The sequence below is a fragment of the Myotis brandtii genome, unplaced genomic scaffold, assembly GCF_000412655.1.
Source record: "Myotis brandtii unplaced genomic scaffold, ASM41265v1 scaffold174, whole genome shotgun sequence".
NCBI classification, from domain to species: Eukaryota; Metazoa; Chordata; class Mammalia; order Chiroptera; family Vespertilionidae; genus Myotis; species Myotis brandtii.
Window position 1 is genome coordinate 3376837 of NW_005356437.1, and position 17192 is coordinate 3394028.

Consider the following 17192-nt stretch of genomic DNA (forward strand, 5'->3'; position numbering starts at 1 on the left):
ACGGATCCAAGGCCCGGATCCCCCGGGCAGCATCGGGCGCTGCTGGCCCTGCCTCGCCGGGTCACGGATCCGGGGTCCGGGTCCCAGGTCCAATGGGCAGCGTCACATGCTGCCGGCCCCGCCTCGCCGGTCTGTGCTGCCCACCCCACCTGCAGTATGCAAATTTAACGGCCATCTTTGTTGGGTTAATTTGCATACTCTTCTGACTGGCTAATGGGCATAGTGAAGGTACAGTCAATTAGCATCTTTGTCTTTTGTTAGTGTAGATAGTTCAGTAGAGCGGGGATGCAGCCTGCTGACCGGTCGTTACATGATGGCATCCTGACCAATTAGGATAATTTGCATATTATCCTATTATTAGATAGACTAGAGGCCCGTTGCAGGAAGATTCCTGCAAGAATAGGGCTTCCTGAGACCGGAGCAAAGCAGAGAAGGGAGCGAAGCCCACCGAGGCAGGCTTCACTCCCTTCTCCGCTGCCTTGCTCCCTCCCTTCTCTGCCACCTGGGCTCTCTCCCTTCTCCACAGCTTTGCTCCCTCGCCAGGTCACGGATCCAAGGCCCGGATCCCCCGGGCAGCATCGGGCGCTGCTGGCCCTGCCTCGCCGGGTCACGGATCCGGGGTCCGGGTCCCAGGTCCAGTGGGCAGCGTCACATGCTGCCGGCCCCGCCTCGCCGGTCTGTGCTGCCCACCCCACCTGCAGTATGCAAATTTAACGGCCATCTTTGTTGGGTTAATTTGCATAACTCTTCTGATGGCTAATGGGCATAGTGAAGGTACAGTCAATTAGCATCTTTGTCTTTTATTAGTGTAGATAGTTCAGTAGCAGGAGTGAGGCCTGAATGAGTTTAGCTCTCCAGTCACCTCTAGAGGGTGCCAGGGAGATTCGGACTTTTATCTTAGTCCTTTTTTTTTTTTTTAAGTTCAATACCTCTTTTATTTTTTTTTAAATTATATATTTTTTTCTTTATTAATTAAGGTATTACATATGTGTCCTTATCGTCTTAATCTTTATGCAATTCACACCTACCAGTACTTGCTACTCCACCACCCTTCTTTCTTCTCTTTTTAATGACTTTGTCTTAGCTCTTACTTTTGGAAATAGACTTCTGTTTCACAAAATCTTTTTTAAAGTCAACATTAATAATTCAGAAGGCAAGGTGAAAGTGACTGGGGGAAAAACTACCCAATCCACAAGAAAAACCCGTTCCTTCTACTGTGCTTCAAGGGAGGAAGCAGCTAGGGGCCAGACAACTGGGACGGGGCAGACACTGCAGAAGTGTCTTCCTGGAGCCCCCAGTTAGTATATGTATTTAATGTTCTCAAAGGGTGGAACCCAAGGTACCCAAGTAGATATATATTCCCTTCCCTGGGGCTGTCTTCCATTAGTGTCAAGTTCTTGGGGCTATCAGAGTCACTTTTTACTTTGAACAGAATAAGATGAAGGCAAGAAAGAAGAGGAAGAATGATTTATCTTATCTTTAGAAGAAGAGAAGATATATACCTCTTATCAGAAACTAGGTAAGCAGGTGCAATACTAAAGAAATCGTTTCTAAAATTTCAAGCGTTATTTGCCATTCAAGCTAATTAGGAAGTCCAAAATAGAAAATATTTCAACAAACATGACCCAAACTAAAGTAAAAACTGGGAAATCTGGAAAAATCAACTCTTAATTCACTTTAAACACTTTGCAATGAAAACATAATAAAACCTTAACTTATACAGTGTTCTTTCTTTCACAAGGCCTTTAACAATGGGCTTCCCTTGGAATTATGATGAGTAGCCCATGGTAAAATGACTTTTCCATACACACAGACTGTTTATTCTCAGATTATAGCTGTATGACAGCATAATGTACACATCCTTATCAAACGAGTCAAGTAGTAGCAACTAATGTTTTCTTTACTTGACCCTCAATTTCCACAGATGTCATTATCCCCATTTCCAGAATGGGACATAAACTTTGCTAAAAATCATAGAACAAATTACTAACATGACCTAAGACAGAACCCAAGCTGCTTGAAACACCTCCATCAGCACAGACCTTGCCACCTTCATAGCCAACACATCACACCACCATGAGTTTAGATATTAATACTGTGTAACAATTCCTCACAAAGGTCAAGTCTTCAAAGGCTTAAAATCACTTATTATAAGTGAAAGATCCTGCCAAAATAGCAAATTATAAAGCAGTGCAATATTCCAGGGCTCTATTTCCTGCACTGTTGATACCTACAGTTGAAAAGTCCAGTCTTCACCTGTGAGATTTCTTCAGCTGACAAGAAGCAAAAGCCCCCAAGTTCAGGAACAATAATGCCCCCGTGGAGACTCCATTCCACGTTCTGGTGAGCTTCTTCAGAGCAGTCTGGTACTCTCAGCCATGAGCTGCGATGAGCTGTTTCTCCCCTAAAGAAACAGCACACAGTTCCTGATCTTCTTGCAAGTTTTCTTTCACAAAAACCATGCATTTCATGTTATATTTGATGTCAAAGAGCACTTTGATGGTAAGGACTAGTGACTGAATGTTACAGTTTATGCCAGTAAATGTTCAATGCAGAGTGCCTGATGCCAACACACAGCAGTCGGAACTAACCCAGTCTTCATCTGTTGCTCACACCTCAGAATCTGTGATGAGCCAAGCAGTGAGAAGCAGTGGGAAACACAGGAAGCTTTACTGTTTTGGAAGTTAGCATTTTCAGAAGGATGTCTCATGCAGCCTTGACTTGTCATAAATCCAATTTCTTCAGCTGTTCATATGTCACAAAGAACTACAATTATCGGTTAAGGCTGACAAAGAAAATGCCATCTGAACTCCAACACAAAAATAGATCTTCAAATAGCAAACCTACCAACAAATATATCTGGGCAGACCACATGCTATGAACATGGTTAAATACGAGGGCTCCATCCTAACTATTCCGAAAGACCTACCCATTATCCTTCCCAAGGTCAGCTTGGAACAGGAAGATCACAGCTGACATACACACATAAATCCCTTAGCATCAGCTCTGAGAGTTTCTTCTAAGATTATACCCACACGGCCTAGCTTTTGTGACTTGACTGAAGTGGGAAGACTTTACAGTAAATTCTGTGTGAAAGAGAAACACGGCAATCCCTGGGAAGCTCTCCCCAAGGGTTTCTGCTAGGCAGGCCTCCGTAAGGGGAGAGGCACAGATAAAGAGAAATAAGGGGATGGTGACACCAACATTCCCTACCTTATAATTCTGCCCTTTCATGTCTAATGAACTGCCACTTCTTTCCTACCCCTCACTTTGGCATACAGGAAATAGTGCTGACAGGCCGAATAATTCTAGAGCTAATTACTATTTATCCTTTGGTACTCTCTAAAATAAACATTCTAGAGCACTGCAACCAAACCACTTCCTTCCCAAGGGTGGCTGGGATATAAAATCAACCCGGCCTCTCTCTGAAATCTTAAATACTCTAAGCTTTTAGAATAGTCTAAGTAAAAAATTTTATTGATATCATTACCTTTCAATAACACCAGCCTCTCTCTGAAATCTTAAATACTCTAAGCAAAAAATTTTATTGATATCATTACCTTTCAATAACACCATCATTAAACCAAGATTCATAGTGCCTAGCACAGATTTTATACCTCCTGAAAAAGAAACTGAACAGCCCAGCTGGTGTTGCTCAGTGGTTGAGAGTCAACCTATGAATCAGGAGGTTATGCAAGGTTCGCTTTTTGGTCAGGGCACATGCCCGGGTTGCAGGCTTGGTCCCCAGTAGGGGTTATGCAGGAGGCAGCCGATCAATAATCCTCTCTCATCATTGATGTTTCTATCCCTCTTTCCTTCTCCCTTCTTCTCTCTGAAATCAATAAAAACATATTTTTAAAAGAACTGAACAGTTACTTCTTGAATCAGAGGAACATAAAAGACTACTCTCTGAAATCAATAAAAACATATTTTTAAAAGAACAGTTACTTCTTGAATCAGAGGAACATAAAAGACTAAAAATCAACTTCTAAATTATAACATGATAGTTTACACAAACAATATTTTAGCTATCTTTTTTCACATCTACTACAACAGAAAAGGATACAATGATATTCCAAGGACCAAGTCTCAACCAATTTGGCCAAAACCCTTTATATAGAGCAAAAAATCCTTCTTTCTTCCATGTCTGTTATAAAAGGGGGGAAAAAGTTAATTTGCAACTTTTCAATTATGTCAAATACATTAATAATAGTATCCCGACTGAACCAAAGTATTTTTCTTAAAATAAAATCCTGCTTCAAAGGACTAAGATATCATTGTCCTCTGCCTCTTTTTGGTCTTTAAAGGCTTCTGCATAGGTGACAACTAAGACTCCATGCCAAACCATCCCACACCCAAAGCAGGTAAACAACGGTTGAATGAATAAGAAATGAGATTTAATAATAAAAGAGTCTTTTGCCTCTTTTCCATTTGGGCCCCCAAACAACTCAGACATAAGGAAACAAAGCAATGGTGGTAAAGATATAATTCAGAGCACCACTATTTCATGTTGTTGGATGAATTATAAATAAGTATCTTTGCTTCATTAAAGCAATACTTAAAGTCTAGCATCATGCCAGAAAATGGAAACCACAAAAGTGCCCCCTAAACTTTGGTTGCTGGCAATCCAGTACGGGAGACACTGGCAAACTTTTGTCCACTCGTGAGCAATCAGCCCGATTATTTAAACTAAGTATTATAGTAAGATTGATGTGTTCCTTTGTGAGATGTCTGAATGAAGGGGACTCATTCCAGTTTGACTCAATAGGAAGGATAAATTTGCTCATTTCACAATACTATCCTTTATTATTATTAATTATACTAATAAGACTTACCAAATTATTTCTGGCACTATGCTGCTTTATGTAGGCATTATTTTTACAATAACCCTATGATACACGTGCTATTATTGTCCCATTTCACTTATGAGGAACAGCCCGATTATTTAAACTAAGTATTATAGTAAGATTGATGTGTTCCTTTGTGAGATGTCTGAATGAAGGGGACTCATTCCAGTTTGACTCAATAGGAAGGATAAATTTGCTCATTTCACAATACTAACCCTTATTATTATTAATTATAATAACACTTACCAAATTATTTCTGGTACTATGCTGTTTTATGTAGGCATTATTTTTACAATAACCCTATGGTACACGTGCTATTATTGTCCCATTTCACTTATGAGGAAACTGAAGTATAGAGTCTTTATCTTGACCAAAGTCACACAATTACACAATTACAAGTGACAGATCCACAGGTCTATCTTACTATAAACCCTGTGTTTTAAAATGATAAGAAACTTGTAATAAGTGGGCCAGATGGAAGCTAATGAGCTAAGAGAGGAATTCCCAACTCTACACAGATGGACATTCTCACCTGTAACAAGCAATCCAGGGTACCTGTGTACCCAGAGCATCTGCCATCACGAAGGACTCTCTGATTCATCATACGTGTCCTCACAACATCCACAGGGTTGGAGGCCAGAGCCCCAGCCAGACCACAGGTGAAGCTTGAGCTAGGAAAGATACCATTAGAAAAACAAAAAGGTCACCACCAACATCAAAGACAGGAAACAGCCTCCTCCCAAACTATGTTAAAGTAACATTAACAAGGTGAAATGTATCAAAAATAAGGACCATATCTAGAGAGCTGTACAAACTTCTTTTTTTAAAAAAAATATATTTTATTGATTTTTTACAGAGAGGAAGGGAGAGGGATAGAGAGTTAGAAACATCAATCAGCTGCCTCCTGCACACCCCCCACTGGGGATGTACCCACAACCAAGGTACATGCCCTTGACCGGAATCGAACCCGGGACCCTTCAGTCCACAGGCTGACGCTCCATCCACTGAGCCAAACCGGTCAGGGCTGTACAAACTTCTTAAACACCAGCACTGATTATACTGGCTTATAAATTCCAACCTCAGCTAAGAATATCTCGGAGGTTCTAGAATGTCAAAGAATCATAGAAACATGAAGGGACATTTTCCAAGGATGATCTATTACAGTGATTTTAAACTTTATTCATCTCATGGCAAACATAAACTAATTACTAAAATTCTGTGGCACACCAAAAACTATTTAATTTTATTTATTTATTTTTTTGCTGATTTGACAAAAATGGATATAATTTTGATTCATTCACACTGATGGCTAATGTTGTGCTGGCTGTTGTCATTTTTTTATTTGACAATCTAATGGAAAAGAAGTCAGTACCCCTGACCGAATAGTTAGGTATTGCATGTTTTAAAAATTCTGTGGCACACCCATTGAAAATTGCTGATCTATTGCATCTATTCACCTATAAGTAGAAATCAGAGTAACTTTAGTCATCTTATGACCATATGTTTCTTCAAGATCAGAGAAAAAGATTTCCTCAATGGAATGCCCACTAGGGGCTCAGGTTCTACTAAACTTTCAGTCTCACAAGACTGCCACAGACCACACTTAGTATCAATTAACTCAGAGCAGCATTTCTCAACTTCAGCACTAAGATTTTGAACCAATAATTCTTTGTCATGTAGGTCTGTTCTAAGATGTTTAGCAGCTCCTTGGCCTCTACCCAGTAGATGCCAATAGTACTTCCCTACTCATAACTATAGGAACAGTCTCCAGAAATTGCCAAATGTCCCAAATGGGCTAAATCGCTCCTCAGTTGATTAAACTATGATGTATCCAATACTAATCTGCAGCTATTAAAAATAAATGAAGTCTGTACTGCTATGGAAAGATATTTGGAATAGATTATTAAATTTTAAAGATCAAATAAGAAAGCCCTGGCCAGGTGGCTCAGTCGGTTGGAACACTGTCTCACACACCAAAAGGTTATAGGCTCAATTCCCAGGCAGGGCACATACCTAGATTTCAGGTTAGATCCCGGGTTGGGGTGAGTATAAGAGGCAACCAATCGATTGTTTCACATCTATGTTTCTCTCGGGAAAAAAAAAAAAATACACACAACACACACACACACACACACATCCTTGGGTGAGGATTAAAAAGCAAGTAAGAGAGGCAAATATTGCACAGTATCATTTATACATGAAATCTAAAAACAAACAAAACTACTCCAACTCACCCGGCTAGTCGATTGTTTCACATCTATGTTTCTCTTGAAAAAAAAAAAATATATATACACACACACACACCACACACACACACACACACACATCCTTGGGTGAGGATTAAAAAGCAAGTAAGAGAGGCAAATATTGCATAGTATCATTTATACATGAAATCTAAAAACAAACAAAACATGCCAATAGTACTTCCCTACTCATAACTATAGGAACAGTCTCCAGAAATTGCCAAATGTCCCAAATGGGCTAAATCGCTCCTCAGTTGATTAAACTATGATGTATCCAATACTAATCTGCAGCTATTAAAAATAAATGAAGTCTGTTTGTACTGCTATGGAAAGATATTTGGAATAGATTATTAAATTTTAAAAATCAAATAAGAAAGCCCTGGCCAGGTGGCTCAGTCGGTTGGAACACTGTCTCACACACCAAAAGGTTATAGGCTCAATTCCCAGGCAGGGCACATACCTAGATTTCAGGTTAGATCCCGGGTTGGGGTGAGTATAAGAGGCAACCAATCGATTGTTTCACATCTATGTTTCTCTCGGGAAAAAAAAAAAAATACACACAACACACACACACACACACACATCCTTGGGTGAGGATTAAAAAGCAAGTAAGAGAGGCAAATATTGCATAGTATCATTTATACATGAAATCTAAAAACAAACAAAACTACTCCAACTCACCCGGCTAGCATGGCTCAGTGGTTGAGCGTTGACCTATGAACCAGGAGATCATGGTTCAATTCTGGGTCAGGGCACAGGCCTGAGTTGCACGCTTGGTCCCCAGTAGAGGGCATGCAGGAGGCAGCCGATCAATGATTCTCTCTCATCAATGATGTTTCTATCTCTCTCCCTCTCCCTTCCTCTCTGAAAACAATAAAAATATATTTAAAAACAAACAAACAAAGAACTACTACAACTCATAGAAACAAAGAGTAGAAAAGTAGTTGCCAGTGGCTAGGGGATGGGGAAAATAGGGAGACAGTAAAAGGGTACAAATTTTCAGTTATAAGATGAATAAGGTCTGAGGAGCTAACGTATAACATGGTGACTATAGTTGATAACACTGCATTTTATAATTGAAATCTGCTGAGAATAGAACTTAAATGTTTTCACATGCACACAAAAGGATAAACATGTGAGGTGACAGATATGTTAATTAAGTTGATGGGAAAAATCCTTTAACAATGTATACATATTAAATCATCATGTTGTACACTTTAAATACCTTTCAATTTTACTTGTCAATTGTACCTTAATAAAGATGAAAAATAATAATAATAATAAAAAGGGGATACAAAGCATATTTGTGTAATGAAGTACATGTAATATACTTTTGTAGACATATTTGCATATGCATAAAAAATACCTGGAAGGTACTTACCAAATTGTTAACAATTCCTACCTATGTAAAGGGATAAGACTGTTAATTTTTCCTGGTTCACTTCTGTATTGTAATTTTTAAAGGGGATACAAAGCATAATTGTGTAATGAAGTACATGTAATATACTTTTTTAGACATATTTGCATATGCATAGAAAATACCTGGAAGGTACTTACCAAACTGTTAACAATTCCTACCTATGTAAAGGGATAAGACTTTTAATTTTTCCTGGTTCACTTCTGTATTGTAATTTTTCAAATATGAGGATATAATATTTTTATAATAGCTTTAAAATTTCTATAAATTTGTAGCAAATTTTCACCCTAAACTCATGCAAACCTAAAATATTAATTTAGAAATCCATAAACATACAGGAAGTGAGTATACACAGTGTCTCCCATCAGGCCCGAGAGAATCAGATGCTTCTTGGTGAGGTCGTAAACTGGTAGCTCCACGCCAACAACGATAGCAGCCCTCTGAGCAGTAAGAGACACGCCCTGGGTAAAAACATTAATAATAGGGATTCAGACATCTCTCCTGTTGGCAGGTAGAAATATACATACAGAGTAGAAAAGACCAGAGTGTAAAAAGTCAGGCGCTCCAACATTGAATTCTGATTTTGTCACTAACTGTATGACCTTGGACAGACCTTGGCCAGGACAGTAACCTCTCAGAGCCTCCAGTTTCCTTGTACATACAGAGAGGATAGTACTGGGTGACCTGTAGGGTCTATTCTATGAATATTTTAAAAAGCACTAGTGCCCTGGCTGGTTTGGCTCAGTGGATTGAGCGTCGGCCTGCAGACTGAAGGGTCCCGGGTTCAATTCCAATCGGGGGCATGCAGGAGGCAGCCGATCAATGGTTCCCTCTCATCATTGATGTTTCTATTTCTCTCTCTCTTTCACTTCCTCTCTGAAATCAATAAAATATATATATATTTTTTTTAAAAAGCCCTGGCTGGTTTGGCTCAGTGGATTGAGCGTCGGCCTGCAGACTGAAGGGTCCCGGGTTCAATTCCAATCGGGGGCATGCAGGAGGCAGCCGATCAATGGTTCCCTCTCATCATTGATGTTTCTATTTCTCTCTCTCTTTCACTTCCTCTCTGAATGAAATCAATTATATATATATTTTTTTTAAAAAGCACTAGTTAACAATATTCACTTATAAGTCATGAAACCACGCAAGGCAAATAATTCAACATATCTGGGACCCAGAAACCGCTTCTCTATAAGAACTTTAAAAAAAGCAAACAAAAAGGTGCTCAATCTTCACAGAATTTCTTATTTATGAATTATTCAAAAGGTACTTTTCAAATCATGACATATTCCTTATATTTCCATTTTACAGATAAAATATCTTCAGGGGCAGATGTCACTCTTCTTCCCTTACTCCATTATTCCATTTGGATTAAATAAAATGATGGACATAGGAAAAATAAAATAAAAAAGAGAAAAAAGTGAAGAATTAAATCAGCTGGATCCATTTTCAAGCTTACCTTCCATAGTCCTCTCGTTCCCTCTTGCTGGTAAATGTTAATGAAGTTGCCTATCATTCCTCCTTGAATGGTGTTGTTTTGTGCTTGCATCCGTATCTAGAAATTATTTTAAAGACTAACATGAGAAAAAAGGTAGCACATTTCTCCCCAAATAGAGATCCCTGGAAAATCATTCAGTCTGTTGTTTAGCAACCATTACAAGAAAAAAAACTATAATTATAACTATTACTATAATGCTGGCTTAAATATTCTCAGTAAACTAAAATATATACAGATTGGTTCTTAGGTACTTTGGATTCAACAAAAAGCATCTAACAGAGAACGTCTTGCATATAATAGCTCACTAAGTGTCAAAAAGAAATTAAATTTTTTAAATAGTCTTTGAAAAGGAAAGAAAATGGCATTTTTCCCTATAGGTTCTAAATAGGAAAGAGAGAATAGGATGGTAATTCTAAAAATTTAACATTATTAGTAAGAGTATCCAGTAATACCTGGCAACACTAAGCTTGAACGAGCATATTTCTTAGTCACTCCAACTCCCTGCTATTTCCAACCAGCTGAATCAAAAGGCAAGCCGGCGAGTTAGCCCCGGGACAGCCACATGATGCCCGTCACACACGGTTACACCTGAACTTACAAATTAACTTTACAAGGGCCATAGTACTCACATGACCAATATTCCAACATAACATGCTGGATGTAGCTCTGCATTTTTAAGAATTAAAAGATATTTCTCACTAAAAAAATGTGTACCTTATTTTGGTTTAGGGAGCAAATACATTACCTCTAACTTCTTAAAAGGAACTGTTATTGCCATGCTAACATGTGAAAATAAACCAAAATACAGGAACTGCCTTTTTGTAACCCTGATATATGGCTTAGAGATTAAAGGAAGTATGGATATTTTTCTCCAGCAATCTTGCACCAACACTGGGTAAAATTATGGTAAGAGTGCCTGCACACATTGTACCTTCACCGTGCATAACTGCAGTGTTCTCAACATGCTGCTGCATGAAGTTTTGATGCTTGTCAGAATCTCCTATCAGACTGAAGGCTCTCTCAGGGCAGGGTTTTTGTCTTACTAATTTTTGGATTCTAAACACTAAAAGTACTCCAACTGGTCCAAGGTAGAAGCATAGTGAATTCTGGTTAAATAATTTGGGCAAAAAGGAAAGGGAGGGAGAAAGAGGAATATATGAGAGGGTTCAAAAAGTAACTCACAACTAATTTTTATTTTCTTTAATGAGTTTATTCCCTTGCCTTATTCCAAACAGGATTTAAGAAGGTTGTAATCCCTAGGATTGTCAACAAGGCCATCTGTTATGTCTAACTGTGGTTAAGTAAATATTTCCAGAAATTAAATTAACCTAAAAATGCATTTAGAAATGGTCATGAATAAGCAGACTTCTGTAAAATTTGAAGCCCATCTACTTTTTAATGAACCAATAAAACAAGGGAGATTTTCAATGAAAAATTCAAATGGATCCAAACCTAAATTTTTTTCCTGCTTAATTGTCAAAATACTCATCTCTAAAATGAGCTCTACTTTCGTATCAATGGGAAACCTACCTAGTGGATATTTATAAGTTAGTCTTCACAACACTTAAATTATAAACAGAGTCAGTGTATGTTATATTCGCAGATTTTCATTATCTGAATCTTGTTCTCAGTAAGAAAATGTAGATTGTATCTAGAGATATAAAAAGCACTGCTTACTTTCAAAACATCAGTTGGATTGGCAATGGCTGAGGACATGACTCCAGAGAGAATTCCACAGACCACATTTATCAGAAGGGTTTCATCTGCAAACAAAGACATTATCTGACTTTTCATATATACAGAGCTCTTCATGTGAATACCTCAAATGCAGGTGTAATTCATTTACATACCATTTGTTCTTAAGAGAATAAAGAAATTTAGACCTTATGAATCAAGTAATTTCAAAAGGATTAGGAATTTTGCTGGCTAAAGGGATTTTACTTAGCAAAGTTTCTTGCAATCTGAAAAGGAATGTGAATTATCTCACAAAGTAAATAACCATCTACCAATTCACTTTTGTGTGTAAATGCAGATCATAATAGTAATTAAGACGAGGTATGTCTGGTAGGAGAATAAAAGAGGAATACTCCTATGAGATAACGTGGTGACAAAGTTTTAAAGCACATCTTATATATTTAATGTAAATTATAATGAAGCACTTTCAAGGCATCTTAGCTCCTGTTCACCACTCTCATGTAACAGCTAGCTGGAGCTTGCCCCTTTGTAAAAACGAGTAAGGTTCTATGGATTAAAGCCGTCACAGATTCAACAGTTCTAATACTTCTAATGGAGTATTAGAACTCAGTTCTTAATACTAGGAAATGTAGTCACTGCTTTTATGAAATACAGGTGATAATTCCTATGATTTTAGGAAATTCTGCGTTGCCTAGAACGATAACATATACTCTAGTCTAAGCATTTTGCTCTTTTTAACTTTTACTCCCCTAAATTCAGCTGATAACTGACTTGCTGTAAGCACAATTCACTTAGACTTCACACCTAGAGCTCTCCTCAGAGCAGTAAAGTCACAAGTAAGTCAAAGAAAATCTGATACAAAATCACTTGAATAAAAAGACAACCTCCTGCCTACAAATGGAAAAAAGATTCCCCACTGACCTTCTGGGCGTTCCACAAATAATCGCTTCAAGCTCTGGTAAGTGCCTATCTTGATGGTGCCATAGGAAGCCTGGCGTAACATCGCAGGGGCAATCCTGTCAAACCAAGTACAAAGGGTCAAGAAAATTCTAAAAATCACATACAATCTTCTAGAAGAACCACAGGCAGAGATACAATCACCCATTTGCCTTCTACAAACTACACAAAACAGATATCTTAAAATTAAAAATCCAACAAAACTTGGGTTTTTTAAATTGTTTTTTATTGATTTCAGAGAGAAAAAGAAAGAGGGAAAGATAGAAATATCAATGATGAGAGAGAATCATTGATTGGCTGCCTCCTGCATGTCCCCATTCTGGGATCAAGCCCCCAACCCAGGCATGTGCCCTGACCAGGAATCGAACTGTGACCTCCTGGTTTCATGGGTCAACATTCAACCACTGAGCCACACCAGCTGGGCAACATAGTTTTAAAAAATATATAGGTATAATCCAAAAAGGTTATAAATACCTGAGCAAATTATCTCACTAAGTGAAAACTCAGCCCCTCATATTTATTATCAATGAAACCAGAAGTGAACATGTGGTTCTATTTGCCCATTCATGTTAAAATGAAAAAAGGCTTTGCTTTCTTAGTACAGTGCACCTAATGAAATCTGGCCTCTGGAAGCATCTATTGTTCTTGCGTTGATGCTCTGGAGCCCACCTCCTACCTCCTTGGGGGGGGGCCTGTTTCAGCTTTTTTCCTCTCCCTCCCTGACCCCAGAACCACCTGTGGCATTTGTACTCCAAGCTCTCAGCACTTCCCACTTCCTTCTCGAATTGCAATCTGGCTTCCTTCCACCTTCTCCATCAAAACAGGTGGCCAACCGACATCTGTGTTGCTAAATTAAATGATGCTTTTCAATTAGCATCTTACATAACATCTTGCAGTATTTGCTACTCTGCTCTGTCTTACTTGCAGCTGTCTCCTCCCTGAGTTGCCACAACATCGCCCTCTCCCATTTCTTTTCTTTCCTGTACAATGCAGAGTATACAGCATCCTACCGCTGTCCTCTGGGGTTTCCCGGAATCTGTCCTATGCTTTCATTTCCCCTTGCTCCACACACTGCCTGGGTGAGCTCAGCTATTGCCATGGCTTTAACTGACCACTCCTAAATTCATGTTTCCAACATGGATCCAAAGATACATTTCCAACTTCTTCCTAATTTGTCAATTCACACGTACTATACCTACCTCCAATCAGGTAACCCACACTGCATTAATTATCTTCCCTGTCTAAACAATCACCTCTCCTCTTCTGTATCCTAGACTATGGCCAAAACCAGAAATTAAGATATTAGCTTTGATTCCTACTCCTCCACAAACCCCCTCACATATTAGGTCCAACAATATGTCAATCCTATGCCCTAACTAGCTTTCTAAACTGTCTTCTTTTTCTCCATCCCCAAAACAAACACTCCAGGCAGATCCTTGTCTCTGCTTCCTGTGACTGCCTGCTTCCAGTGTTACTAGTCTCTAATTCTTTCTCCGCCCGGCAGGCAGGCATTTTTTTTAACAATGAAACTTAATCATCGTAGTTCCTCTACTTGAAACCCTTCAGTGGCTCCTCTCGGCCACAAGTGTAGAAAATTCAAGTACTGCCCTAGCTGCTTTGGCTCAGTGGATAGAGCGTCAGCCTGTGGACCAAAGGGTCTCAGGTTAGATTCCAGTCAAGGGCACATGCCAGGATTGTGGGCTCTAACCCCAGCAGGGGACGTGCAGGAGACAGCTGATCAATGATTCTCATGATTGATGTTTCTATCTCTCTCTCCCTCTGCCTTCCTCTCTGAAATCAATGAAAACATTTTTTTTTTTTAATTCAAGTATTTACAGGCACTAGATAGAAGCTGTACTGATAAAAGTGGGCTGGATCTAACTGCACACACAATGTGAGTGGCAGAGGTTTTGGAAAATCAGAGAAAGCACTGTTAAATGCAGTTACTATTATCATAAGTGAATGAATGTGGGCCCAATGTTGATTTCTCTTGAGAAAATGGAATCTCAGATTTTTATGTGCAGTTTCTCATATTTAAAGTATTGGCTCAGTTGAAAAGCAAAATCCTTCAGAGACTGGTGGGTGGGAGGGCTCTGAGGCACCAGTCTGGGATTGGTGGTATACGGGACAATATCAAGGTGCTTAGCATGGCCTGAGGTTGTCCATGTCTTAACCCCTTATTAGCTCTCCATCTGCACCTTTTGCTATTCACCAACTCCTACGCAAAATCCATGCTGAACTACTTGCATTTCTAGGTGTACTATGCTCTCTTGCACTTATTACTGGTTCTGTAGGAGCATAGTTTCTCTCTAACTTCACCTAGCTAACTCTTCTTGATCCTTTAAGGTAAGAGCTGGTGCCTTCTGAATTGAGCAGCTTTCCTGAAAACGTGCCTCATCCTTATCCCCACAGTCTGGGGCTGATACCTCTACCAGACTCTAGTACTTACCAGACTCCACTGTAATCCCCTGAGTGTCATCTGCAGCCCAGTAAATGACAGTTCCTTCAGGCCAATGTGCCACTTCTGATCCCTATTTGTCCTCCCGGATCCATTCTTATCCTTCTCTGTTCTGCTCTGTGCCCAGACAGGATAACCTAGTCCCCTCTGCTAGCTGACTTTCAGGTCGATTCGGCCACAAAAGGTGGGAGGGAGGGAGGAGAAAGCAGCAGGGGTACTTCTTCTTCAATCTGGGCACCACCAAAACATCCCTTGACAACTGTTTATTCCTTCAAGGCTCCAGCCATGGTAGTCTCTGCCAAACTATTCCCGTCCTAGGGTTGGTAACAATTTCCCCCTTTGCTAGTTTTTAGGTATCTCAATATCCTTCACTTGCTCCCTTAACCCTTAAATGGTCCCTTCATTAAACTCTCTTCATTTAAACCACCCAAATGAATTCTGTTTCTTGCAGGGACTCTGACATAGGCAGGACCCTACTCTGTCTTACTCATTTTCTTATCTAGTGCCTACTGCACACTGTTAATTAAATATTAGATTAAAGAAAAGTAGCTCACTAACAACTCTTTCCCATGGAAATACGATACCATTTTCATTATGGCAAAAATCTTAGTAATTCATAATAGCCATGGGAAAGGGCTATTTTCAGAGTAAAAAACTAAATTACAGGATTTTTTTATAACAAATGTAATTTTAGATTATCTATATTTTAGTATAATAAAAACACAGTTTCACCACAACTTTCTCTATGTAAAATACAATAAAGTTGACAATAGAAATGAAAAACCTACCATGTTACTTGCTTTTTAAAAATACACCTCAAACTTTTACTTTTTCTCTATGAGGTCTTAGTCTGAAAAAGTTTCATTTGAAAGGTCAGCAGTAGAATATAAACATACAAAGGTCACTTACCCAGAATACAAAGCTTTCAGGCCTTCTTCTCTGCCTATCCTCACTAATGCATGCAACATTCCTCGATACCGAATTTCTTTAAAGTTTGCATCATTCGTCTGGCCTTGAATCTGGAGCCGTGTCTTGGTTAAATCAATTGGAAATGTACCTTAAAATTTTAAAGAAAGAAATATTTTCTCTTAATTAAAAGAAAGTCCACTAAGTAAAGGATACATAGTGACATATTACTAAAGAGACATTTAGACTATAATGTAAACTAAAACAGAAACAGCCCTGACCGATTTGGCTCAGTGGATAAAGTGTCGGCCTACGGACTCAAGGGTCCCAGGTTCGATTCCGGTCAAGGGCATGTACCTTGGTTGCGGGCACATCCCCAGTGAGGAGTGTGCAGGAGGCAGCTGATCGATGTTTCTCTCTCATTGATGTTTCTAACTCTCTATCCCTTTCCCTTCCTCTCTGTAAAAAACCAATAAAATATATTTAAAAAAAAAAAACAGAAACAGATACTTTGCAATCTTTTTCCTATTAAAAAATGGGAACCAAAAGATTTTTTTAAAAAGACATAGATATATTTTCCTCTTTTAACATTTTTATTTATGCTCTATCTTATTCTATATAGGATTTAAGGAAACTACATTGCTAAAAAGTAGATAGATGGAATGATTTAGATAACCAAGAAATCCATTTTTAAATATAAGTTATTTTGGCTGTCTGGGTGGCTCAGTTGGTTGAGCATCATTCTGTACACCAAAAAAGTTGCAAGTGTGATTCCCAGTCAGGGCACATACCTAGATTTCAGGTTCCTCACTCTATGTTCTATAGTCTAAAGGTAAATCTGTTAGAGTAAAAAGTTTAGTATAGTGCCTAACAGACAGTTCACCCAAACATGTGAAACTCATACTCAGTAAGTGTGATGTATTATGTCAATGGGAGAGCCCACCGGCATGAGCAGCATGGGTAGGGGTTAATGCACCTCAACCCCTGGGCACTGGTCCTCACTGGCCCCTCAGGGGCAGACCTTCATCCCAGAACAGCAGTGACTGAGCCCTGGAAACAAATGAAGTGTCCAGCCCAGCACCTGGCACTCAGCAGCTGTTCAATCAATATTTGTTGATAGAGTGCTTACAGCTCTTTTAGAATTTGTCCAGCAGGTCTTCCAGCTTTTAAC

The 17192-nt window shown here is 39.1% G+C and overlaps 1 protein-coding gene across 7 annotated transcripts in view; it reads right to left on the bottom strand.

Annotated features, from left to right (window-relative positions):
- Nucleotides 1-1361: 1361 nt before the first annotated feature.
- The window catches only part of SLC25A30 (solute carrier family 25, member 30), a 23013-nt gene continuing 7182 nt past the window's right edge, over nucleotides 1362-17192 (bottom strand). For 6 of the 7 annotated variants that reach the window (XM_005863221.2, XM_014537219.1, XM_005863219.2 and 3 more), the window contains exons 3-10: nucleotides 16025-16172; nucleotides 12622-12716; nucleotides 11683-11768; nucleotides 9967-10062; nucleotides 8844-8968; nucleotides 5380-5518; nucleotides 4067-4147; nucleotides 1362-2766 (exon numbers count right to left, since the gene is read on the bottom strand). In XM_005863221.2, coding sequence (XP_005863283.1) covers nucleotides 2725-2766; nucleotides 4067-4147; nucleotides 5380-5518; nucleotides 8844-8968; nucleotides 9967-10062; nucleotides 11683-11768; nucleotides 12622-12716; nucleotides 16025-16172 — 812 coding nt within the window. In that variant the 3' untranslated portion in view covers nucleotides 1362-2724. Of the gene's footprint in view, nucleotides 2767-4066; nucleotides 4148-5379; nucleotides 5519-8843; nucleotides 8969-9966; nucleotides 10063-11682; nucleotides 11769-12621; nucleotides 12717-16024; nucleotides 16173-16997; nucleotides 17043-17192 lie in introns of those variants that run through there. The other variant, XM_014537221.1, reaches the window with a different exon arrangement.